The sequence below is a fragment of the Ornithorhynchus anatinus genome, chromosome 12 (assembly GCF_004115215.2).
Source record: "Ornithorhynchus anatinus isolate Pmale09 chromosome 12, mOrnAna1.pri.v4, whole genome shotgun sequence".
In the NCBI taxonomy this organism is placed as follows: Eukaryota; Metazoa; Chordata; class Mammalia; order Monotremata; family Ornithorhynchidae; genus Ornithorhynchus; species Ornithorhynchus anatinus.
The window spans coordinates 42,620,551-42,644,970 of NC_041739.1; the positions used below are offsets into that span (position 1 = coordinate 42,620,551).

A 24,420-nucleotide genomic window follows, 5' to 3' on the forward strand; every position below is an offset into this window, starting at 1 on the left:
GCAATGGCTTACAAGTGGAAGGCAATCTGCTAGAAGTCAAAACTCACCTGTACTGGGCAGCAGCAGCATGGGAGAGAGTCGAGGTCAGAGACTCAAGTTTATTGCATAGAAGGAAGTAGTGGCAAATCACTTCTATATTTTTACCAAGAAAACTCTATGGATACACCACCAGAATGATCGCAGATGAAGGTAGCACAGTGTTTTAGGAGACATGTATCTGTGGCGTTGCTGTGGGTCAGAGATGGCTCAATGGCATAAAACTAGACAAGACAAGCAATGGATTGAGTATATGGCTCAACTGGTGAAATCAGAAATCAGCTAATCCCAAACAAGTAGCATTAACAATCTTTACGTTTGATGTTTTAGGCATATGATCATAATAATTCTGATATTTATGAAAGGTTTACTATGTACCAAGAACTGTATCAAGTGCTGAGGTAAATACAAGATGATTGGTTTTGGACATAGTCCTTTTCCCATTGAGGCTCACAGTGTAAGTGGGGAGAAGTTTCTCTAGAGGAGATTTCCTGCCTCCTTTCAAAAGCCAATTCCTCTACATGCGCATCAGACCCCATTCCTTCACACCTTATCAAAACTCTCAGTCCCTCCCTTCCTCCCTCCCTAATAGCCATCTTGAATCATTTGCTCTCCAATGGCATTTTCCCCACTGATTTCAAAAATGTCCATGTCTCCCCTACCTAAAAAGAACCCTATGGCTCTCTGTAGTTATCATCCCATCTCTCTCCTACCATTACTCTCCAAAATATTTGAGCAAGTTTGCTGTAGCCTCTGTCTCAAATTCCTTTCTTCCAAATCTCTCCTGGACTCCTTCCAATCTATCTTCCATTCCCCTCACTCCACAGAAACCACCTTCTCAAATGTCACCCGTGACCTTCTTGCCAAATCCAATGGCTTCTACTCCATCCTAATCCTCCTTGACTTCTCAGCTGCCTTCGACATGGTTGACCACTCCTTTCTCATGGAAATGTTATCCAACCTTGGCTTCACTGACTATCTTATCCTGGTACTCCTCTTATCTTTCTTGCCATTTATTCTCAGTCTCATTCATGGGCTCCTCCTCTGCCTCTCACCCCCTAACTGTGGGGGTCAGTCAAGAATATGTTCTGGATACCCTTCTATTCTCCATCTAAACCCACTCCCTTTGAGAACTCATTCTCTCCCATGGCTTGAACCATCACTTCTATGCAGATGACTCCCAAATCTACATCTCCAGCCCTGATCTCTCTCCCTCTCTCCAGTCTCGCATCTCCTCCTGCCTTCAAGATATCTCTACTTGGATGTCTGCTCGTCACTCCAAACTTAACATGTCCAAAACAGAGCTCCTTATTTTCCCATCCAAACCCTGTCCTCCCCATGACTTTCCCATCACTACAGATGCCACCACCATCCTTCCTGTCTCACAAGCCTATAAGCTTGGCATTATCCTTGACTCCTTTCTCTCGTTCAACCCACAGATTCAATCCCTCACCAAATCCTGTCATTCCCACCTTGACAACATCTCTAAAATCTGCCCTGCCCTCTGCATCCATACTATTACCACGTTAATACAATCACTCACCCTATCCTGCCTGGATTACTGCATAAGCCTCCTTGCTGACTTCCCAGCCTTCTGTCCCTCCCCACTCCAATCCATACTTCACTCTGCTGCCCAGATCATATTTCTACATAAACGTTCTGAAAGCATCACCCTGCTCCTCAAAAAACTCCAGTGGTTGCCCATTTCCATATCAAACAAAAAACTCCTCTCCTTTGGCTTTAAAGCACTCTATCTCCTTGCCCCCACACCCCACCCCACCCCCGCGCTTCAAAGTCTTAATGAAGGCTCATCTCCTCCATTAGGTCTTCCCAGACTAAGCACCACTTTTCCTCATCTCTTACTCTTACCCCCTTTGTGTTGTCTGACTTGCTCCCTTTGTTTTTCCCCTCCTCCCAGCCCTAAAGCACTTATGTACATATCTGTCATTTTATTTGTATGTATTGATGTCTGTCTCCTCCCCTCTAGACTGTGAGTTCATTGTGGGCAGGGAATGTTGCCGTTTATTGTGGTATTGTACTTTCCCAAGTGCTTAGTTCAGGACTCTGCACAAAGTAAGAGCTCAATAAATACGACTGAATGAATGAATCATAGTCTTGTTCAGGGGAAGATGTTTCTTATGCCATGTAAACGGCAGCATACATAGGCTTGTAGAAAGAGAAGTTCTTGTGACAGTACGGATTTGGGTGCTAAAACAGAGTTGAGCATTGTGAGAATTAGCGCCAGAGAAAAACCATTCTCTAGTTAGGCTCAAACCACAAACTTTAGGCTTAATTGCCAAATGCCCTCAGGGATTACGCCAGAGAGACACACACCAAGGCTGTGTTAATATCTCTTTACTGGTAAACATGATCAAGAAAAAAATTGACATTAATTAAAGAATTGGGTACCTTTTCTGCTTGTGACTGTCCAGTAATTCTTCAGTCTATGGTTACTTGACACCCTAGCTCTCCTTCAAGGAGACCTTGCTGACTAACCTCTCATTCTCCCATCCCATGGGGCTGCTGCTGCTCCCTGCCCCCTGCCAATCCCTGAGTTTCTCCAGCTGCCAGGTTGCACTGGAGCAACTCCAGCCTGGGGCTTTCCCTGAGTGGCTATGTCCCAACCCCACTGGCCCTGAACCCGCCCTCTTGGAGCCTACTTTGGGGGCAGGGAGCTGGAGGAAACCCGATAAGTACCTGAACCCTCAACCTTCCCGCTGTCCACCCTGAGCCCTGCTCCTCCTCACTCTGAAACGCGCTGTGGGGTTGAGGACCCGAATTCTATTCGTAGAGAAGTCGGGACCAAGGGTCCTTCCCATTGCTCCCCTGTCTAATACACCAGCTTCAGGTCTTGGAGCAAATATGCATATGTTAATCATTGCCTCAAAGCAGACATTCCAGTGGCCTCTGTGGCTTCCTGCCCCAGAAGAAATTTTGAATCTCTTTATTCGATGATTGAGATTCTCAAAACAGGGAGATATTTAGAGAAAGGATTATTTTCCAGAAAGGATTATTTTCCAGAAAACACAAGAACGTGTATAGAACATTTGAAAAGAAAAACTGTCATCTGAATAGGTGTAAATAAGGTGATCTTTAAAAACCTGGATGCAAGGTCCTAAAAGAGTGCTCATTTTGGCAGCACATAGAGTAAAATTAGGAAGATCTAGAGAAGATTAGCTATGACTTCTGTACGAGGATGATATGAAAACACGTGAAGGGTTCCATATTTATTTTCTTTATTTCTCCTAGATGCTTTCAATCAGTCAGTGGAATTATTGATAAAATGCTATGTGCACTTGTGTATTTATTGAGTGCTTACTATGTGCAGAGCACTGTATTAAGCACTTGGGAGAATTCAATAAAGAATATAATAGAAACACTCCCTGCCCCCAACGAGCTTACAGTCTAGAAGGGGAGATGAACATTAACATGAAAAAATAAATGTTTCAGATCTGCACATAAGTGCCTTTAGGATGGGTGGGAGGATGAGTAAAGGGAGCAAGTCAGGGAGATGCATAAGGGAGTGGAGGAAAAGGAAAAAGAGGGCTTAGGCCGGGAAGGCCTCTTGGAGGGGATGTGTCTTTAATAGGGCCTTGAAAAGGGAGAGACCAATTATTGGATATGAAAAGGGGGGCGTTTCAGGCCAGAGGCAGGATGTGGACAAGAGGATACATGAGATCAAGGTAGAACAAGTACGTTGGCATTAGAGGAGTGACATGTGCAGGCAGGGTTGTAGGAAGGGAGCAGGTAAGAGGGGGCAAAGTGATTGAGCACTTTAAAGGCCATGGTAAAGGAGCTTCTGCTTGATGCAGAGATGGATGGACAACCACTGGAGGGTCTTGAAGAATGGGAAACATGGACTGAACGGTCAGTTAGGAGTCTCATACAGTTATCAAGGAGAGGTAAGATAAATGCCTTTATTAGCATGGTAGCAGTTTGGATGGAGAGGAAATGACAGATTTTAGCAATGTTGTGAAGGTTGAAATGATAGGATTTAGTGATAATGTTGAATGTGTGGGTTGAATGTGAGAGATCAATCAAGGATAACAACAAGGTTATGGGCTTGTGAGGTAGTAAGAATCATGGTGCTGTCTACAGTGACAGGAAAATTGGGGGAAGACAAGGTTTTGGTGGGACAATAAGGAGTTCTGTTTTGGATCTGTTAAGTTTAAGGTGAGAGCAGGGCATCCAAGTAGAGACATCTTGAAAGCAGACAGAAATACAAAACTACAGAGAAGGAGAGTGATCAGGGCTGGAGATTTACATTTGGAAATCATCTGCATAGAGTTGGTAATAATAATAATATTTGTTAAGTGCTTACTATGTACCAGCCATTGTACTAAGCGCTGGAATGGATACTAGCAAATTGGGTTTGACAAAGCTCTTGTTGCACATGGGACTCACAGTCTCAATTCATATTTTACAGATGAGATAACTAAGGCACAGAGAAGGGAAGTGACTTGCCCATTGTCACATAGAAGACAAGTGGCGGGACTGAAATTAGAATCCATCCCCTTCTGACTCCCAGGCCCGTGCCCTAACCACTACATAATGCTTCTGACCATGCTATGCCATGTTGGTGGGGTGGATGAAGCCATGTGAAAGAATGAATTCTCCAAGGCAGTGGGTGTAGATGGAGAATAGAAGGGGACCCAGAACTGAACCCTGAGGGACCCCCACAGTTAGAGGGGTAGGAAGCAGAGGAGGAACCCGCAAAAGATCCTGAGAATGGGTGGCCAGAGAGATAGGAGGAGGACCAAGAGAGGATAGTGTCAGTGAAGCCAAAGGTGGATAATACTTCCAGGAGAAGGGAATGGCCAACAGTGTCGAAGAAAGCTGAGAGGTGGAGGTGGAGGCCATTGGATTTGGAAGGAAGGAGAATATTGGTGACTTTAAAGAGGGTGGTTTATGTGGAGTGAAGGGGACAGAAGCTAGATTGGAGGGGGTCAAGAAGACAGTTGGAGGATAGGAACTTGAGACAGTGAGTGTAGACAATGCCCTCATGAAATTTGGAGAGGAATGATAGGAGGGAGCTGGAGTGATAACTAGAAAGAGATGAAGGTAACTTCCATTTCTTTTTCCAGGCTTAATCCTGGTCTTGGCCAAGGGAGGGTTTGGGGGTGGTTTTTAGGATAAGGGAGACATGGACATCTTTGAATGCATTGGGGAAGAAGCTATTGGAGAGAGAACAGTTGAAGATGGTAGTCAGGGAAGAAAGAAGGGAGAGGGAAAGTGTTTTGAGAAGATGTGAAGGGATAAGGTCAGATGCACAGGTGGAGGGGGTGGATTTTCAGAGAAGACAGGAGATCTTCTCTAGAGATCACCATCTCTCTTCTCAGTCTCTCTTTGGGAGATTCCTCTCACACTTCGGACTTTCTCCTCCAAATCTGTCCTATCCTCATTTGTCACCACATTGTATCGTCTTACTAAATGACTTGAGTTATTGGATGGAAATGGAACCATCTCAGAAGAGTGTAGGGAGTTCATAAAGTAAAATGGGTGGACCGTCATTCACTGGGCTAGTGAATGGCTTCAGGGCGTTTTGGGAGATCAGAAAGCCTTAGATGCTGAGCAGAAGGTGGCCAAGATTCAGCCTGGGAAAGAGAATGGAGTTCGCCATCAGCCTTCTTTTGTTTGCCTTACCAATGGGAACCCTGGAAACCCTGTGGGGCTCCATGGTCAGAGCCATGACTGAAGTTCAACCCAAAGACTGGAGATCTCTATATATAGGGCCTGGTCTACCTTGGAGGACTTAATAGGAACTCAGGAACACCTAGGGGAAGGTAGCGACTGACACCACCCACAGATTGTCCTGGGGAGGCCCTCGATGGCCCCCAGTTCCTTGCAAAGGCTTAGGTAGTACCCCAGGAACAGATGGGACAGAACCAACCACCCTGAGCTTATTGGGGTGGTCGGGGCAAAGCTGGAGTATTCAGATGGGAGACTATCAGGTGCTTCTTGCTTCCCAAGATGAGGGCAATGTTGAAGGAAAAGAACAATAATAATAATAATTATGACATTTGTTAAGCACTTACTATGTGCCAAGCACTGTTCTAAGCACTGGGGTAGATTCAAGGTAATCATGTTGTCCCATGTGGGGATCACGGACTTAATCCCCATTTTAAAGATGAGGTAACTGAGGCCCAGAGAAATTAAGTGACTTGTCCAAGGTCACACAGCAAACCAAGTTGGGATTAGAACCCATGTCCTCTGTCTCCCAAGCCAGTGAGTGATCTTGTCACTAGACCATGCTGCAGGGTGCCCTATCTATCTATCTATCTATCTATCTATCTATCTATCTATCTATCTATCTATCTCTCTCTCTCTCTCTCTCTCTCTCTCTCTCTCTCTCTCTCCATCCATCCATCCATCCATCCATCCATCCATCCATCCATCCATCCATCCATCCATCCATCCATCCATCCATCCATCCATCCATCTATCTATCCATCTATCTATCTATCTATCTATCTATCTATCTATCTATCTATCTATCTATCTATCTATCTATCTTTCATCATCATCATCATTACTATCATCAACAATGGTATTTATTGAGTGCTTATTTTGTGCAGAGCAGCATAGCATAGTGGAAAAGGCATGGGCTTGGGAGCTAGAGGAAGTGGGTTCTAATCCTGGCTCCACCACCTGTCTGCTCTGTGACCTTGGGCGTCACTTTACTTCTCTGTGCCTCAGTTACCTCATCTGTAAAATGGCGACTAAGGCTGTGAGCTCCACATGGGACAACTTGATTACCTTGTAACTACCCCAGAGCTTAGAGCAGTGCTTGGCACATATTAAGCACTTAATAAATACCATTATTATTATTATTACAATACCATAGAGTTGGTAGACACTTTCCCTGCCCAGAGTAAGCTTTCAGTCTAGGGGAGGAGACAGACATAAATATAAAGAAATCCATCCATCCCTAGATGCAAAAGTATCTCCCTCCATGCTACCCTCTTCACCAACCCCAAACTTCCTGGCCCCCTTTTCCCTGGACCCTCTTCCCTTAACCCTCTTGCATTTCCTACCCATAGCCCTGGATCACTGCCTCAGTTCATTTTCTCCATTCAGGAAAGTAGCAGACAGAAATCCAGGCTGCAGGCTGTTTTCTCCCACTAAAAATTCATACTTTACCTCAGCTCTGCATTCATTCAGTTGTTTATTCAATCATATTTATTGGACACTTATTGTGTGCAAACCACTGAACTAAGCACTTGAGAGAGCACAGTATAATGACCAGGAGACATATTCCTTTCCACAGTGAGCTCAGTCCAGAGCGGGAGACAGACATTAATATGAATAAATAAATAAATGTATTTATATACAGATATATACATCTGTATACATCTGTGCTGTGGGAATGAGAGCGAGGATGAATGAAGGAGCAAGTAAGAGCGGCACAGAGTGGGAGAAGAGGAGAGGAAGGTTTAGTCAGGGAAGGCTTCTTGAAGGAGATGTGCCTTCAATAAGGATTTGAAGTGAGGGAGAGCAATTATCTTTCTGGTATGCGGAGGGAGGGCATTCCAGGCCAGAGGTAGGATTTGGGCAAGAGGTCAGCAGCCCCATTTTAACTGCCCCCTTCCACCACTCTGAGAGATACCTTTCAAGCCTCCAGCTTTGGTATGGCTGGGAGAGAGAGAGAGATGAACTTCTGGATCCTCATTCATTACCTATGTAGGCAGTTCCACCAACACTAGAGAAGTCGTGGCTGCTACTGGAAATAGCCTGGGCCTGGAAGTCAGAGAACCTGACTTCTAATCCCAGCTCAACATTTGTCTGCTGTGTGACCTTAGGACAATTACTAACCTTCTCTGTGCCTCAGCTTCTTCACTGGGGAAATGGAGATTAAATCCTACACCCTCCTACTTAGATGCTGAGCCCCAAGTGAGATAGGCACTGTGTCCAAACTGATTACTATCCTTCTACCTTACCACCTAGTACAATGTGTGGCTTACAGTAAGTGCTTAACAAATACTACACACAATAAAGAGTATTTCCCCCAAGGGTCATTCATTCATTCAATCATATTTATTGAGCACTTACTGTGTGCAGAGCACTGTACTAAGCACTTGGAAAGTACAATTCAGCACAGAGGAGAAACCCATAAAGGAGAGTGGGAATGATCAGCTAGAGAGATGAGGAGAACCAAGATAGGACAGAATCAGTGAAACCAAGGTTGGATAATGTTTCCAACAGAAGGGAGTTAGGGAGTGTCTTCCCCCCGATTTGACCCCCACACTCCCTGGCTCCAAACATTTGGCAGTCCAGGAGCTTCTGTGATTTTTTCCACCATATCCACCAGAACCTGTCCTGCAAGGACAGTTGTCCAAAACCCTTCGAGTTGTGTGTCCAGAGCAGCCATTCCACTGAACCTGGGATCATTTGATCCCAACCTGGAGTGGTCTCCAGGACAACCAGGCAGGTGATGTCAGTCATCTCCGTAGGTTTTCAGCCTGGGGGAGGGAAGAGCCCAGAAGGTCAGGGGACAAACTCCCCAGTGATCAATGGAGAATCCAGTCCTGACCTGTGATTCAGGTTGGCCACCAAATCCCTCCTGGATGTCCCCAACAGGATTTCCCTCTCCTTTTGTCCTGCCACTGTAATAAAATCGGGGTTGAGAAAAATGTAGGATGCTAAAAACAACAGCCTTGAACTGAGGTACCGGGGTTCATTTTCTCTTCAACCACTCCCGGGTGTTCCTGTCAGGCCACAGCAGGATCACATAGCCCTTGGGGATGAAGATGCAGCTGAGAAGTCCTGCACCAGAGGCCAAGATGGAGATCTCCACGGCCACCGTGGCTTTCCCCTTGGTGCTCTGGTATGCAGGGAGGAAGGAGGCCCAGACACTGCAGAACACCAGCATGCCAAACGTGATGTACTTGGCTTCGTTGAAGCTGTTGGGCAGCCTGCTGGCCAGGAAAGCCACAGTGAAGCTCACCAGGGCCAGAACACCCAGGTAGCCCAGAAGGCAGTAGAAGGCAGTCATGGAGCCCTCGTTACACTCAACAGTGATGAGTCTGGGCTCAGAGTGTACGTCCACCTCCAGGAAAGGAGGAGCAGTGCCCAACCAGATCATGCAGATGGTCACTTGGACCAGGGAACAGGACAGTACTGTTGAGGTTGAGGCTCTGGGCCCCACCCACCTCCTGACTCTGCTCCCAAAGCTCGTGGCCCTGAAGGCCAGAACCACGGTGAAGGTTTGGCTAAGATGGATGAGACAGCCACGGTGAACATGACCCCAAAGGCCATTTGTCGAAGGAGGCAGGAGGCCAGAGTGGGTTGGCCGATGAATGTCAGAGCACAGAGAAAGCAGAGCATGAGGGAGAGGAGGAGGGTGTAGCTGAGACTTCTATTATTAGCTCGGACTATTGGGGGTATCTCGGTGCTTAATGAAGATCCCGAAAACCAGAGCTGTGAGGAGAGAGAAGGAGAGAGACATGCAGACCAGGATCAGTCCCAAAGGTTCCTTGTGGGACAAGAAAGTCACTGCTTTGTGGAGGCAGCCATCTCTCTCCATATTTGAATACTGATCTTCATGACACTTCACACACTGCTCTGCATCTGAAAGGAAAGAATCATTCAATCACTCAGTCAATCCACAGTATTCATAGAGTGCTCAGTGTGTGTAGAATGCTGTATTAAGTGCTTGGAGGAGTACAACGAAACAGCGTGGATAGACAGGTTATTGGACCAGAAGAAGTTCACAGTATAAAAGGGAACACAGACTGTAATATAAATAAATTAATAAATAATGGGTAGGTACATAAGTGCTCTGGGAGTGAGGGTGGAGTGAATATCAAATACTTAAAGAGGGAGGAAAAAAAGAAGGAACAGAGTCTTGCTGCACCCATTTCCCTCCTCCAGATCAGGGTCACAGCCAAGCTTGGGATTTGGGGGATCCAAAATACATCTGGTCCAAACACTCTCTCCTACCTCCCCATCCAGTACTGAGTTTGTGCTTTCCATCCCTTGCCCTTGCTCTGCAGTCACACCAGTCCATGGGCAGGGGGCTGCTGAGGAAAGACTCCTGGATATCAGTGTCTGCCATCAGGCATGACCATCTCTTGTCTGCCCTCTGGGCTTTACTGCTGCCTGTCTCTGTCTCTCCATGCCTTGGGTCTCTCACCATTTGGCTTGTATCCACAGGCTGTGGAGCAGTGAGACCTCTTTGGGGCAGGCTTTGGGTCATGTGAGTAGCTGGATCTCTGCACACACCTACCTGTCTGGTTGGAAATCTCCCCCTCTGGGCACTGGACACAAAAATAGCAGCAGACAGCCTCCCCTTGCTGGGCGTGTTTTCTGAATCCGGGTCCACAGCTCCTGCTGCACCGTGACTGTGGAGCCTGAATTTTCATGACAGAGGACAGTGACAGAAATGATGGAGCTCCACAGCCCCGAACCCACCTGGGTGATCCTGAGACCTTCTCACCCAGAGGCCTCCCCGCAGGTATGAACCCCAACAAGGGTTGGGCTACAGGTGCCCCCCTTCTCCACCTCACTGCTTTTCCTTCTTCTTGCTCAGAGTCTGGGGCTTCAGGGGACCAGAGTAACAATGTCTCATCTATATTCTGTGGTGTGGGTCTCCCTGACCCTACCCCAGGGTCAAGAATAATTTCCAGACATCCCTTCTTCCTCCCACCATTGCTCACTGCAAGGAGTTTCTTCCCCCCAGCCCCATAAACCTTAAATTCTTAACTGTATCCAGAAAGTTATGTTTGAGAAACCATGCCAGAAGAGTGCAAAATTCTGAACAGATGAATACTAAAATATTTTAATTTTTCTTAGGCCCATCTTGGGGCTGCCATACCACTCCTGGAGTTCTCACTAGGGAAATTGCTCTGAGATCCCTAGTTCACCAAGCTGGGTTGCTGTGATCATTAATATGTGATCTCACCATGACTATGTGGGGATCATGTTCCCCAGGTGACCCTTTGGCCAGGGTGATAGATCCATCACCAACTCCAGCCCTTGGAGATGACTAGAAGGAAGCCATGCGAGGTCAGGGCTCTCTCCACATGAACCCCCCACTGAAAGAGCCGATCCCTACTTAGCCCGGCCCAAGATATGGTCAAGCAAAGCCCCTGGCAACTACCACCTCCCCTCCAGGTCACTTGGGCCCAAGCTCCCACGGTAATCTTTCTATGTCAGGCTATAGGGATTTAAGCCTCAGCTGAGCTTCCTCAACATCAGTGACACCCACAGGACTGTTTCACTGCATCCCCAGAACCCCATGCAACTGGAGAAGCAGCATGATGTAGTGTAAAAAGTACGGCGCTGGGAGTCAGAAGGTCATAGGTTCTAATCCCATCTCTGCCACTTGTCTGCGGTGTGATTTTCAGCAAGTCACTTAACTTGTCTGTGCCTCAGTTCCCTCATTTGTGAAATGGGGATTGAGACTGTGAGACCCACATGGGATAGGGACATTGACCAACCCCATTTACTTGTATCCACCCCAGTGCTTAGTACAGTGCCTGACACAAAGTAAGCACTTAAGAAATAACATAAGTATTATTACTATTATTATTGGCAGGGAGCAGTCTGGAGGGAGGGCACTAGGCTGGCATCAGATGGCATCATATGACGGGGGAGGGAAGACTGTGCCATCTTGAGTTGCAGCTCCTCCCCTTCACTTTAGGATTAGCAGAATTAATAGGACCCCCAGGCACCCCCACTGTGGCCTAGTTTGAGTGTTTAATTGCCTCTGATGTGTCTGTCTACAGTCCCCTCTACCCCTTTTAATCTAAGATCAATCTCCCCTTGAGGATCAAGGTCAACGCTTCATTGCTACCAAAGTATTCTTTCACAGCACTAGTTACAGTGCTGTGCACACAGTATGCACTCCCTCAGTACAATCACTACTAGAAGCCTGGGACTACTGCTCCAGGACATCTGGGAATTCCCACTGGCTGCTTACCTGAGAGAATCCCCCGGGCCACATGATTATTGCTTCATTGATGAAAACATCTTGGTCAGGAGGTGCCTGGGGGTCCATCTCCCCGACTTTCACCAACGCACAAGTTCCATTGGGAGAGATCGCAAAGTTCAGAATCTCAAATTTTGCAGTAGATCTGTGGTTTTCATCCAGAAACACTGGTTCCCCCACAGGGTTGTCAAACTGGACTTTGCTCAGAAACTCATGGAGCTGAAATGGATAAAAGGAAACTGGAGACTCCTGACTCCAGGGGAGTCCACCACCCTCCTCCACCTTGAATGCTTCATCAGCCTACTTGCTGGCTTCCCTACCTCCTGTTTCTGCCCACTCCAGTCCATATTTCACTCTGCTGCCTGTATCATCTTTGTAAAAAACATTCACTCGATGTTTTCCCACTCCTCAGTGAACCACTAGTGATTGGTGAGGTGAGATTAGCTGCAATGGGGTTTGCTGTGGTCAGTCTGTTTGTTTGACAGTACCTGTTAAGTGCTTACCATGTTTAAAACACTTTTCCAAGTTCTGGGTTAGGTACAAGTCATTTAGGTCAGACACAGTACCTGTCAGGCATGGGGTTCACTGTCTTAAGTGGGAGAGAGAACAGGTATTGAATTCCCATTTTACAGTTGAAAAAACTGAGGCACAGAGAAGTTAAGTGACTTGTCCAAGGTCACACAGTTAGCAAATGGAAGAGCAATTGGCAGAGCTGGGATTAGAACCTAGGTCCTCCGACTTTCAAGACCATGCTCTTTCCACGTGGCCATGCCGACAGTCGGGTCAGTGATTCAGAGGGGTTGGGGTTGGATGGCCAAATTTCCCCTATGTGACAACCAAGAGTCAGCATGACTTAATGGAAAGCCCTCGGGTCTAGGAATTGTAGGACCTGGGTTCCAATACTGGCTCTGCCACTTGCCTGATGTGTGACCTAAGGCAGGTCACTTCACTTCCTGTACTTCAATTGCCTCATCTGTAAAATGGGGATTCAATACCTCTTCTCCCTATCACTTGAACTATGGGTCCCATGTGGGACAAGGACTGTTTCTGCCTTCATTATCTTATATTGACACCCATGTTTAATAAAGTGCTTGGCACCTAGTAAGAATTTAACAAATATCAATATCATCATGACTTCCTAAGAAAACTGAAACTGGTTGGCAAAAAAAGAGACCAGGAATCTGGGAGCAGTCATCCCACAGGGAGGTGATTTCTGTTCCCCCACCTTTGGCCCTGCTGATGGCCCTGCTTCTCTAGATCCCTCCTCCTCTCTCCCACATCAGCCACCCAGCCCAGGAATCAGGGAAGTCTCTGTTTCTCCCTCTCTTTCTCTCCCTCTCTCTCAACATGAAAGGGAGAACAAAGAAGGTAACCCAGGGACAATGGACCTCCCCTTGAGAATATTCTCCATCTCATCCATATATAGACAAGGAGGAGGAAAGGGAGGGGCATGTCTGTCTAACAGCAAGGGACAGCCCCACCTCAGTACCAGTGACCGTGATGACCCCTTGGACTCTGCAGTGAGTTTGTGGAGACTGAGAGCGGGGAGCTGTGCACAGGATGGAGAAGGGCAGGGGTGATGATGGTGATGATAAGGATGGAGACCTGTGAAACTGTGCTCTGTGACCACCCTCCAAACCCCACCATCTCCAATAGGACAGCATTGGTTATTCCAATAGATATAAGTTTGAAGAAGGTAGTACTGACTGTAGAGTAGTCACCACCTCTGAGTATGTGGGTGGCTAAAAAGTCCAATCTGAGATGCATGGTCCTAGCCAAAAAGGCTCTCCCTTGTCATGTTCTTAAGTTTAACATTTGCAGTTCCTAGAACTGTGTTCTCTTTTCCCTGAAATGGATAAACTACATCCTAAATCAGTATTGAGATCAATAACATTTGTGAATTACAAATTATTCATTCATTCATTCAATTGTATTTATGGAACACTTACTGTGTTCAGAGCACTGTACTAAGCGCTTGGGAAGTACAATTTAACAACAAATAGAGGCAATCCCTACCTCACAGTGGGTTCACTGTCTAGAAGGGGGAGACAGACAACAAAACAAAACAAGTAGACAGGCATCAATAGCATCAATACAAATAAGTAGAATTATAGATATATAGACTGGGAATGTATCTACCAGCTCTGTTGTGCTGTAAATACCCAAACACTTAATACAGTACTCAGCACACAGAAAGCATTCAATAAGTACCATTGTTTAATTGATTGATTTAGACCTCCCTTTTTTGCAAGGATATGTGTGGCTGGCCCAGCTGAAACATCACTGATTAAAATTAGAACAAACCAATTTTTATTGCCCAAACCTTAGTTACAGTTTAACCAGATGCCCTAGAGGGACTTCTTGCATTAGGGCAATGTTTCTCCACTCTCCTACCTGCAATTTTATTTCAGTGCATGGATTTCTAGGTTTCAGTCTCTGAACCCAGTCCTGTATATGTCAGAGGTTAAAGGATGAGGTTTCTCTGAAGAAATAAGTTTCTACAAGGCCCTCTACTTCTTAACTTCAGAAGGGCCTTCCTCTTTTCATTCATTCATTCATTCATTCATTCATTCGTATTTATTGAGTGCTTATTATGTGCAGAGCACTGTACTAAGTGCTTGTGACCTCTAGTCTGAAAGCTCCTTGTGCAGAGGGAATGTTTCGACCAACTCTGTTGTAACATACTCTCCTAAGTGCTCAGGACTATGCTGTGAACAGGGTAAGCTCTTACCAAACACCTGCTCTCTGTGCCAGCGGGAATATTACCTGCCAAGGATGAGGCACCAGGCAGTCCCCATTTTCCAGAGATTTCAGGTTTGAGTTGGATAGGAGCAAGTTCTGGAGCCCATGGGCCACGGCATACACAGCGTTGTACACACTGTAACTCAGGGCAGACATTGTCAGAGAAAAAATATGCACAGGCAGCATCTCCAAGGAAGCATTTTCTGAACATTTTCTTCCATTCATTTCAGGCAGTGAAAAAGAACAGTCAAAGGCAGACTCCCAGAATTTCTTCAAGATAATGGCTTCTGGATATTTTGCTGGTTTAACTGTCTGCAAAAAATCTCTGAAACCCAGAATCTCTTTAGCATGGTTGGCCAGAGTCAAAGTCCCATGAAAATCATAGCTATTTGTTTCATAGGTCATGCTCAAAGTGAAGTCCCAGTGAAAGGTGCTGATCAAAACCATCTTGGATAGTCCAAAACTCTTTATCACAAATCTCAGAAGGTTCAGGTACTCTGCATCCCCATAGGCAGCCATCACTGCAGCTGATGTAGCCATGACACTGGAGTAGATTTCCTGGGCTGTATAAAAGTTGAACTTTCCACTAGGGATCTTCTTGGTAAAAGCTGCACAGACACTGTTCCTGACCATCTCCCTGGTCAGATCCAAGAGGAATCTCTCTCCTTTCATATCATCTGACACCACCAACCCCACCCAGGTCCAGCCGAAATGCACCATTAACCGGACCATCCCCCAGGGAAGAGAGGAGAACTTGGGGGCCACCTGATAGAGAGATGGAAACTGTACCTTGTCATGAAGGATTGGGTCAAATGGGCCATAGGTGATCTGGGTAGAGAACAACAGAACTAAGAGGGAGGTGTGACAATGTAGCAAATCCATCAGAAGTATTTACTTAACTGCTGCTTTGGAAAGTGTACTGTTCATACCACTAGGGAAAAGATAAAATAAAAGCAAAAAGCAACAATACCTATCCTCAAAGAGATTTTAGTCCATTAGTCCAATTTATTGACCATTTACTGTTTGGAGATCACTGGGAGAGTAAAATTTAACAGGGCTGGTAAGCATTTTTCCTGCCCACAGAGAGCGAACTTCGGAGAGACAGACACTCATATAAATTATGGATATTTTCAGAAGTGTTGTTGGGAAGATAGGATGAATAAAGGGTACAGAACTAACCAGAAAGGAGATGCAAAAGTCAGAGGGAGGAGGGGAAATGAGGACTTATTCAAGGAAAGCTTCTTGGAAGAGATGTGGTTTTAGAAAGGCTTTGAAGGTGGAGAGAGCGATCATCTGACAGATATGAAGGGGTAGAGAGTTCTGGGCCAATGACAGGATGTGGATGAGGGGTCAGGAGTGAGGAGACAAGTTAAAGTATATTGATTAGGTTGACAATAGTGAGAGAAGGGTGTGAGCTGGCTTGGAATAGAAAAATCACCTCTATGCTAATGACACCCAAATTTACAACTCCAGCCCCGATCGCACTCCGTCTCTGCAATCTTGCATTTCCTCCTACCTTCAAGACATCTCTACTAGGATGTCCTCCTTTCACCTCAAACCTAATATGGCTAAAAGTGAACTTGGTATCTTCCCACTCAAACCCTGTCCACCCGTTCACTTTCCCACCACTGTTGATGGCACCACCATTTGTTCTGTCTCACAAGCCCGTAACCTTGGCATTATCCCTGACACCTGTCCTTCATTCAACCCACATATTCAAACCCTCACTAAATCCTGTCACTTCTACCTTCACGACATTGCTAAAATCCACCCCTTCCTCTCCATCTAAACTGCTACCACATTAATGCAAACACTTATCCTATCCTGCCTTGATTATTGTTATCAGCCTCCCAGCTGACCTCACTGCCTCCTATCTCTCCCTACTCCACTCCATACTCCACTCTGCTGCCCGGACCATTTTCCTTCAAAAATGTTCTGCCCATGTTTCCCCACTCCTCAAGAAACTCCAGTGGCTGCCCATCCACCACTGCATCAAATAAAAACTTCTCACCATTGACTTTAAAGCAATAACCTTGCCCCCTCCTACCTCGCCTAGCTACTCTCCTTCTATAACCTAGCCTGCACACTCCATTCCTCTAGTGCTAACCTTCTCAGTGTACCTTGATGTCATCTTTCTCAATGCCGACCTTTCACTCACTTCCTACCTCAGGCCTGGAACATCCTCCCTCCTCGTATCAAGCAGATATTTGCACCCCCCCCCCATTTCAAAGCTTTATTGAAAGCACATCTCCTCCCAAGAAGCCTTCCCCGACTAAGCCCTCCTCTCCCCTTCTCCCACTTCTTTCTGTGTCTCCCTGACTTGCTCCCTTCATTTATCCTCCCTCCTATCTCCACTGCACTTGTGTATATATCTTTAATTAATTAATTAATTTATTCATTCATTTATTTATTTATATTAATGTCTGTCTCCCCCTCTAGGTTGTGAGTTCATAATGAGCAGGGAGTGAATCTGTTTGCTGTATTGTATTCTCCCAAGCTCTTTGTACAGTGCTTTGTATACATTAAGAGTTCAATAATGCAGTGAATGAATGAAAAGCAAGGTAAGATAGAAAGGGGCAAGGTCATTGAGTATAATGAAGGTCTATGGTAAGGAGTTCCTTTTTGATGAGGAGATTGCTGGGCAATCACTAGTGGTTCACTGAGGAGTGGGAAAACATCGAGTGAATGTTTTTTACAAAGATGATACAGGCAGCAGAGTGAAATATGGACTGGAGTGGGCAGAAACAGGAGGCAGGGAAGCCAGCAAGTAGGCTGATGAAGCATTCAAGGTGGAGGAGGGTAAGATTTTGGATTATCACAGTAGCAGTTTGGCTAGAGAAGGAAGGGCAGATTTTATTGATGTTGTGAATTGGAGACATATTGAATATGTGGTTTGAATGAGGGAAACAAGTCAGGGATAATGCCAAAATGACAGGCTTGCAAGACAGAGAGGAAGATGGTGCTGTCTAAATGATGGGAAAGTCATGGAGAGGTCAGGGCTTGGGTGGGAATATGAGTTCTGTTTTGGACATGTTAGCTTTGAGTTGTAAGCAGGACATCCAGGTAGTGATGTCATGAAGGCAGGGGAAATATGAAACTGCAGAGCAGGAGAGAGATCAAGACTGGAGAGGTAAATTTGGGAATCAACAGCATGGAGATGGTAATTGAAGCCATGAGAGTGAATGATTCTCCAAGGGAGTAAGTGTAGGTGGAGAAGATAAAGGAACCCAGAATTAAGCCTTGAAGGACTCCCACATTGAGGAACTGGGGGGTGGATGAGGTGCCTGTGAAAGAGACTGAGAAGGAGCAGCTAAAGAGATAGGAGGGAACCAGGAGAGGACAGTGTCAGTGAAGCCAAGGTTAGATCATGTTTCCAGAAGAAGGTATTGGTCCACAGTGTCGAAGGGAATGGAGAGGTCCAGGAAGCTAAGGATGGAGTAGAGACTGTTGGATTTGGTAAGAAGGAGATCACTGGTGACATTTGAGAGGACATTTTCCATGGAGTGAAGTTGGCATAAGCAGCGAGACTTAGTGGATAGAGCATAGGCCTGAGAGTAAAAAGGACCTGGGTTCTAATCCTGCCTCTGCCAGGTGTCTGCTATCTTGCCTTGAGCAAATCACTTAACTTCTCCGTGCTTCAGTTACCTTCTCTGTAAAATAGGGATTAAGACAGTAAACCCCATGTGGGACATTCACTGGGTCCCAACCCAATTAACTTGTATCTACTCCAGAGCTTAGTACCATGCTTGAAACATAGTAAACATGTAACAAAAACTACTAAAAAAGCCAGATTGGTGAGGTGTCCAGGAGGAAAATGGAGGAGAGGAAGTGGAGACAGTGAGTGTAGACAACTTACTCAAGGAGTTTAGAAAGGAAGGGAAGAGGGAGATAGAACAAGAACCAGAGAGATGAGGGGTCAAAAGAGGGTTATTTTTAGGATAGAGAATACACGAAAATATTTGAAAGCAGTGGGGAAGAAGCCAGTGGAGAATGAACAGTTGAAAGATAGCAGTAGGGGAGGGAAGAAAGAAGGAGATGAGTATTTTCATAAGGTATAAAGAAGTGGGGCCAGAGGAGCAGGTAGAAGGGGTAGATTGGGACAGAAATCAATCAGTCAATTGTATTTATTGAGCACTTACTGTATGCAGAGCACTGAACTAAATGCTTGGAAGAGTACAATATAACAATGTAAAAGACATTCCCTACCCACAACGAGCTTACAGTCCAGAGGGGAATTTACAGTCTAGAGGAGGAATAGGGGATCTCTTCTTGAGACACTTCAGGGAAAGGTAGGAGAGTCGAAGAAGGGGCAGGAGGAGAGAAGAACCAGATAGGAGAAGAGGAGATTTTAAGGAGACCATGCCTGATTGTTCTAATTTTATCCAAAAAGATGTGGCCAGGTGAAGGCAAAGAGATGGGTGGGGTGGAGTGAGAGGGGATTGAGGAAGGAAACAACTGGCAAAGGCAATGGGCATGGGAGTCAATAAGGATGGAGCAATACTGTTGCTGGGTTGGGAAGAGGGCAAGTTAAAGGAGGCAAAGTGCATCTGACATGGACTAGGTTGGCCTTATATCTGGATTTCCACCAGCACAACTCCACAGCTAGTCCATGGGAGAAAAAGAAGAGTGCTTTGAGGGTGATCAAGTACTGAGGGTTAGTGGTACAGGTTTGAGGGTCAGGGAGAGGGGAATGAGCAAGTTGAGTCCAGTAGAGAAGGTTGTGTTGAGGATGTCAATTTGCACATCAAGGATAGGTAGTTTGAATATGGGGACTAAATGGGGCATAATGACTTGAGAAAATAGGTGCAGATTAAAAGACTGAAGTTCTCTATGGAGAACAGAATAGAGTTCCATGTTTGGGTGGGAAAGGGACAGAAGTCAGGTCAGGAGGTTGTTGCTGGATAGAGTGTGTTCTTGTGGAAAGAGAACACCTGGGTTCTAATCCCAGCTTCAAGTCAATTGGGCAAATCACTTAACTTCTCTAGGCCTCGGTTCCCAATGGGTGATTCATAACACCTGTTTTCCCCATGACTTAGGCTGTAAACCCCATGTGGGACCTGATCATCTTGCCTTATCCCAGCACTTAGGCCCAGCGTTTGGCCTATGATAAACACTTAACTAATATGAAAATTATTAATAATTACTACTACAGGGAAATTTCAGAGTTGGTGAGAGTAGAGTTGGGGAGAGTGAGGCTTATACAGTCACTAGAGAGGATGAGATCAAGTGCATGTTGATGAGGGGGTAAACTGGGGTGGAGCAGGAGGTCAGTGGAGTTGAGGAATAAAGGGAAGTGGGCAGTGGAAGGGTCTTGGGGAACATCCATATGGATATTGAAGTCCCCAAGTATCAATGTAGGGATGGAGAAAGAAAGAATTTGAGAAAGAGATCAAATGGCTCAGAAAGTTGGAGGTGGGGCCTGGGATTAGTAACTGGATTGGGTGGTAGAGTTTGGTGGGGAGTCAAAGCGGGAATTGGAGGAGAGGAAGTGGAGGCCGTGAATGTATACAACTCAGATGGATGGAGTTTGGAAAGAAATGTTAGGAGGGAGATGAAGCAATAACCAGAGGGATCTGGGGCTGGGCCAGAGGGAGGATGAGGTTAAGAGAGGTTTATTTTTAGGATAGGGAATACATATGCATATATGAAAGCAGTGGGGAAGAAGCTCATGGAGAGTGAGCAAGTGAAGGTGAAGGTCAGGGAAGGAAAAAAGGAGGGGGCAAGTTTTTGATAAGTTGCAAAGGGTCAGAAGAATGAGTAGAAGGGGTAGATTTTGAGAGGAAGCAGGAGATCTCCTACTGGAACATTACAAGGAAAGATGGGAGAGTCAAAAAAAGAGACAGAGGGAGGGAGGGACTGGACAGGAGCAGGGGAGATTTTAGAAAGATCATTCCTGGTGGTTTCAATTTTATCCATAAAATAAGTGGCCAAGATAGGGGCAAAGGATAGGTGGGGAGGGGGTAAATGGGGATTTGAAAAGGGAATTCATTCATTCATTCAATATTATTTCGTGACCATTTACTATGTACAGAATACATATTCTATGCAAATGAGCACAGTGCTGAGAGGAGGGGAAGGGGGAGGAGCAGAGGGTGGAGGGGGATCAGAGGGAAAAGGGGGGCAGAGTCTAGGAAAGCCTTTTGGAGGAGGTGAGCTCTCAGTAGGACTTTGAAGAGGGAAAGAGAGTTAGTTTGGCGGACGTGAGGAGGGAGGGCATTCCAGGACAGCAGTAGGACGTGGACCAGGAGTCGACAGTGGGACAGGCACAAACGCGGTCTGTGAAGAAGTGAGCTGGAGAGCAGCGGAGAGTACGGGGTGGGCAGTAGAAAGAGAGAGGGAGGTGAGGTAGGAGGGGGCAAGGTGTTGGAGAGCTTTGAAGCCAAGAGTGACGAGTTTTTGTTTTGTGCGGAGGTTGATAGGCAACCACTGGAGGTTTTTAAGGAGGGGAGTGAGATGCCCAGACCGTTTCTGTAGGAAGATGATCCAGGTAGCCGGAATGAAGAATAGACTTGAGTGGGGAGAGACAGGAGGAAGGGAGATCAGAGAGAAGGCTGACACAATAATCCAGTCAGGATATTATGAGAGCTTGTACCAGCACGATAGCCGTTTGGATGGAGAGGAAAGGGCAGATCTTGGCGATATTGTAAAGGTGAGACCGGCAGGTGTTGGTGACAGATTGGATGTGTGGGGTGAATGAGAGAGCTGAGTCAAGGATGACACCAAGGTTGAGGGCTCGTGAGATGGGAAGGATGGTCATGCCGTCCACAGCAGCAGGGAAGTCAGGGAGAGGACAGGGTTTGGGAGGGTAGTTAAGGAGCTCAGATTTAGACGTGTCTGAAACAACTGGTGAAGGCAAGGGGCATGGGTGTCAATAAGGATGGAGCAATATTGTTGCCAGGCAGGGGAGAGGCCAAGTTAGAGCAGGCAAGGATGCATTTGACATGGATTAAGTTGGCCTGATCTCTGGATTTCTGCCAGCACCATTCCACAGTATGTCCATAGGAGCAAAGGAAGAGTACTCTGAAGGTGATCCAGTGCTGTGGATTAGTGCTATGAGACTGGTGAAGGGATAGGGACACAAGTGAATTGAATTCAGTAGAGAGGGTGTTGTTGAGGGTATCAAATTGTGCAATAAGGATAGGTAGTTTGGGTAGAGAGACCAAATGGGGGATGTTGACTTAAGAAAATTGGTGCAGATTAAAAGATTCCCTGCCCAGAATGAATTTACAATCTAGGGAAATCAGTAAGGAGGCCAATATAAGATCTTGGCTAGGAAACTATGGGGGCCAGGCCAGGCTGATGACCTTCAGGGTGTAGCAGGTCTGGGGAAATGCTGTGGAAAAAAAACCAGCAGCATTAACCAACAGGCTGGATGTGAGAGATGAAAGAGAGCAAAGAATCAAAGTTCATACCATGACTGAGGGTCTTGGTGACAGAAAGGACGGTGGTGCTATCAACCTCAATTGGAAGCCTAAATGGAGAAATTGATTTGGGAGGGAAAATGAAGACTTCACTTTTATTCTTATTGAAATTGATGCCCCAGGGAACCATCCTTGCGGAGATCTCAGGGAGTAAAGGGGAAATGTGAGATGATACAGGAAGTGGGGATTTGGTGCTGTTGAGACAGACCCGCATGCTCCGCTCCTTCGCCGCCCACCTCCTCACCGTCCCTCGGTCTCGCCTATCCCGCCGTCGGCCCCTGGGCCACGTCCTCCGGCCGTCCTGGAACGCCCTCCCTCCTCACCTCTGCCAAACTGATTCTCTTCCCCTCTTCAAAACCCTACTTAAAACTCACCTCCTCCAAGAGGCCTTCCCAGACTGAGCTCCTCTTCTCCCTCTACTCCCTCTGCCACCCCCCCTTTACCTCTCTGCAGCTAAACCCTCTTTTTCCCCTTTTCCCTCTGCTCCTCCACCTCTCCCTTCCCTTCCCCACAGCACTGTACTCGTCCGCTCAACTGTATATATTTCCATTGCCCTATTTATTTTGTTAATGAATTGTACATCGCCTTGATTCTATTTAGTTGCCATTGTTTTTACGAGATGTTCTTCCCCTTGACTCTATTTATTGCCACTGTTCTTGTCTGTCCATCTCCCCCGATTAGACTGTAAGCCCGTCAAACGGCAGGGGCTGTCTCTATCTGTTGCCAACTTGTTCATCCCAAGCGCTTAGTACAGTGCTCTGCACATAGTAAGCGCTCAATAAATACTATTGAATGAATGAATAAATGAATGAGTCACTGCATGGACTGAGTAAACAAAGCCATGGTAGTGGATGAGCTCTCCAAAGGAGCGAGTGCAAGTGAGATGAGAAGGGGAGCAAGAACAGAGTGTTGAGTGACACCCATGGCTAGGAGTTGAGAAACAGAAGAACCAGGGGAAGGGAGTGAGAAGAAACAGCCAGAGAGGCAGGAATAATACCAAAAGAGACCGTGACAGAGAAAACAGTATCAGGTAATATTTCTGAAGGAGGTGGTGGTCCATGGAATGCAAGGTGATTGAGGGGTCGAGGAGTATTAGGGTAAAATAGGGTCTTATAGAATGCTTCCTCAGTGGAAGAAAGGGGGCAGAAAGCAGATTGGAGTGGGTCAAGATGGGAGTTGGGGAAGAGATAATGGAGGCAGAAGAGCAAAATATCTGATCGAGGAGACTTGACAAGAAAGGGAGCAGGGACAAGATGGAGTAATATGTGCTGGGCATAATGGATCCAGAAAAAGTGTTTTGAGAATCAGGAAGATTTGCATATGATGGAAGGTAGAGTAAAAGGAACCCTCAGAGAGGGAACAGCTGAAGCTGGCAAGTAGGGAAGATAGAAGGTGGATCATAGCAGTGGTTCTTAGAGGGGTCAAGTGAAGCGGGAAATGGGGCTTCAGGAGGGCTTAGAAATCCCACTGGAATCTTGGTGACAAACACCACTGTAACCCTACTAAGAGGTAGAAAACCCAGAACCGTAGTGAGTGAAAGTGACCTCATGTTCCCTGTACCTGGCTCCTTCCCCTCCTCCCCCCCCCCGCCTCGACTCTGTGTCCCATATTTATCTTTTCTTTTACCATTTCTTTTTACTCCTCTAAAAGGGAAATTTGCAGAATGGACAGGGAGTGCTCTTGGAGCCAGCAAAAAGCAAAAAAGAAACTGAATATGATAGAAATCACTTGGACAGTTTCATCCTCTCAATAAGTGTGCCCACAGTACCTGGCTTGTCCTTATAGGACACACAGCCCTAGGTTTTGACTGAAAATCTGCTCCTATCCATGAACATTCCTTCTCAGTGGACAGTGTGGGTTTGAAAGACGTAAACGGAAACTGCTTTCCCTTAGACAAATCTCCAGTTTGGTCATTTCTTAACTACACAGGGAAGGAGCCAGACTGTTTGAATGGTCTCCTACCTGTGGGGACTTGTAGAGCCCCAAGATGTTCGCCATGGAGATGGACAGGGTAGACGTGGCTCCTCCAATGACAGCCACAGTCTTTTTTCCTGCTTCCCACAGCTGTAGTTAGGGATGGTCTGTCCTCCTCCTGACATCCCCATAAAGGCACCCTCCATGGCTCTTTCAGCATTGTGGTAGATTTCATGGACATGGAAGCCCAGTGATATATTGGGTAAAAGGCTGGGATCCTTGTTGATCTCATCCATGGCAAACAGCAGGGCCAGGAAGTGCTGGAAGTCTTTGTGAACCCAACTGAAATGAGAAAGATAGTGTAAGCCCCCAGGATCT

At 46.2% G+C, this 24,420-nt stretch overlaps 1 protein-coding gene and 1 non-coding gene across 2 annotated transcripts in view; one reads left to right on the forward strand and one right to left on the reverse strand.

Moving 5' to 3' along the window:
- The first annotated feature begins 3,159 nt into the window (after nucleotides 1–3,159).
- On the forward strand, nucleotides 3,160–3,267 carry LOC114815743. Its single transcript, XR_003763545.1, has one exon. It is a non-coding gene; the product is annotated as a U6 spliceosomal RNA (small nuclear RNA).
- Nucleotides 3,268–9,372: 6,105 nt separating this feature from the next.
- Nucleotides 9,373–24,420, reverse strand: part of LOC100090856 (vomeronasal type-2 receptor 26) — a 53,332-nt gene continuing 38,284 nt past the window's right edge. Inside the window, exons 7-11 of the mRNA XM_039913683.1 lie at nucleotides 24,090–24,384; nucleotides 14,732–15,535; nucleotides 11,957–12,184; nucleotides 10,262–10,385; nucleotides 9,373–9,603 (exon numbers count right to left, since the gene is read on the reverse strand). Coding sequence (XP_039769617.1) covers nucleotides 9,398–9,603; nucleotides 10,262–10,385; nucleotides 11,957–12,184; nucleotides 14,732–15,535; nucleotides 24,090–24,384 — 1,657 coding nt within the window. The 3' untranslated portion in view covers nucleotides 9,373–9,397. The remainder of the gene's footprint in view (nucleotides 9,604–10,261; nucleotides 10,386–11,956; nucleotides 12,185–14,731; nucleotides 15,536–24,089; nucleotides 24,385–24,420) is intronic.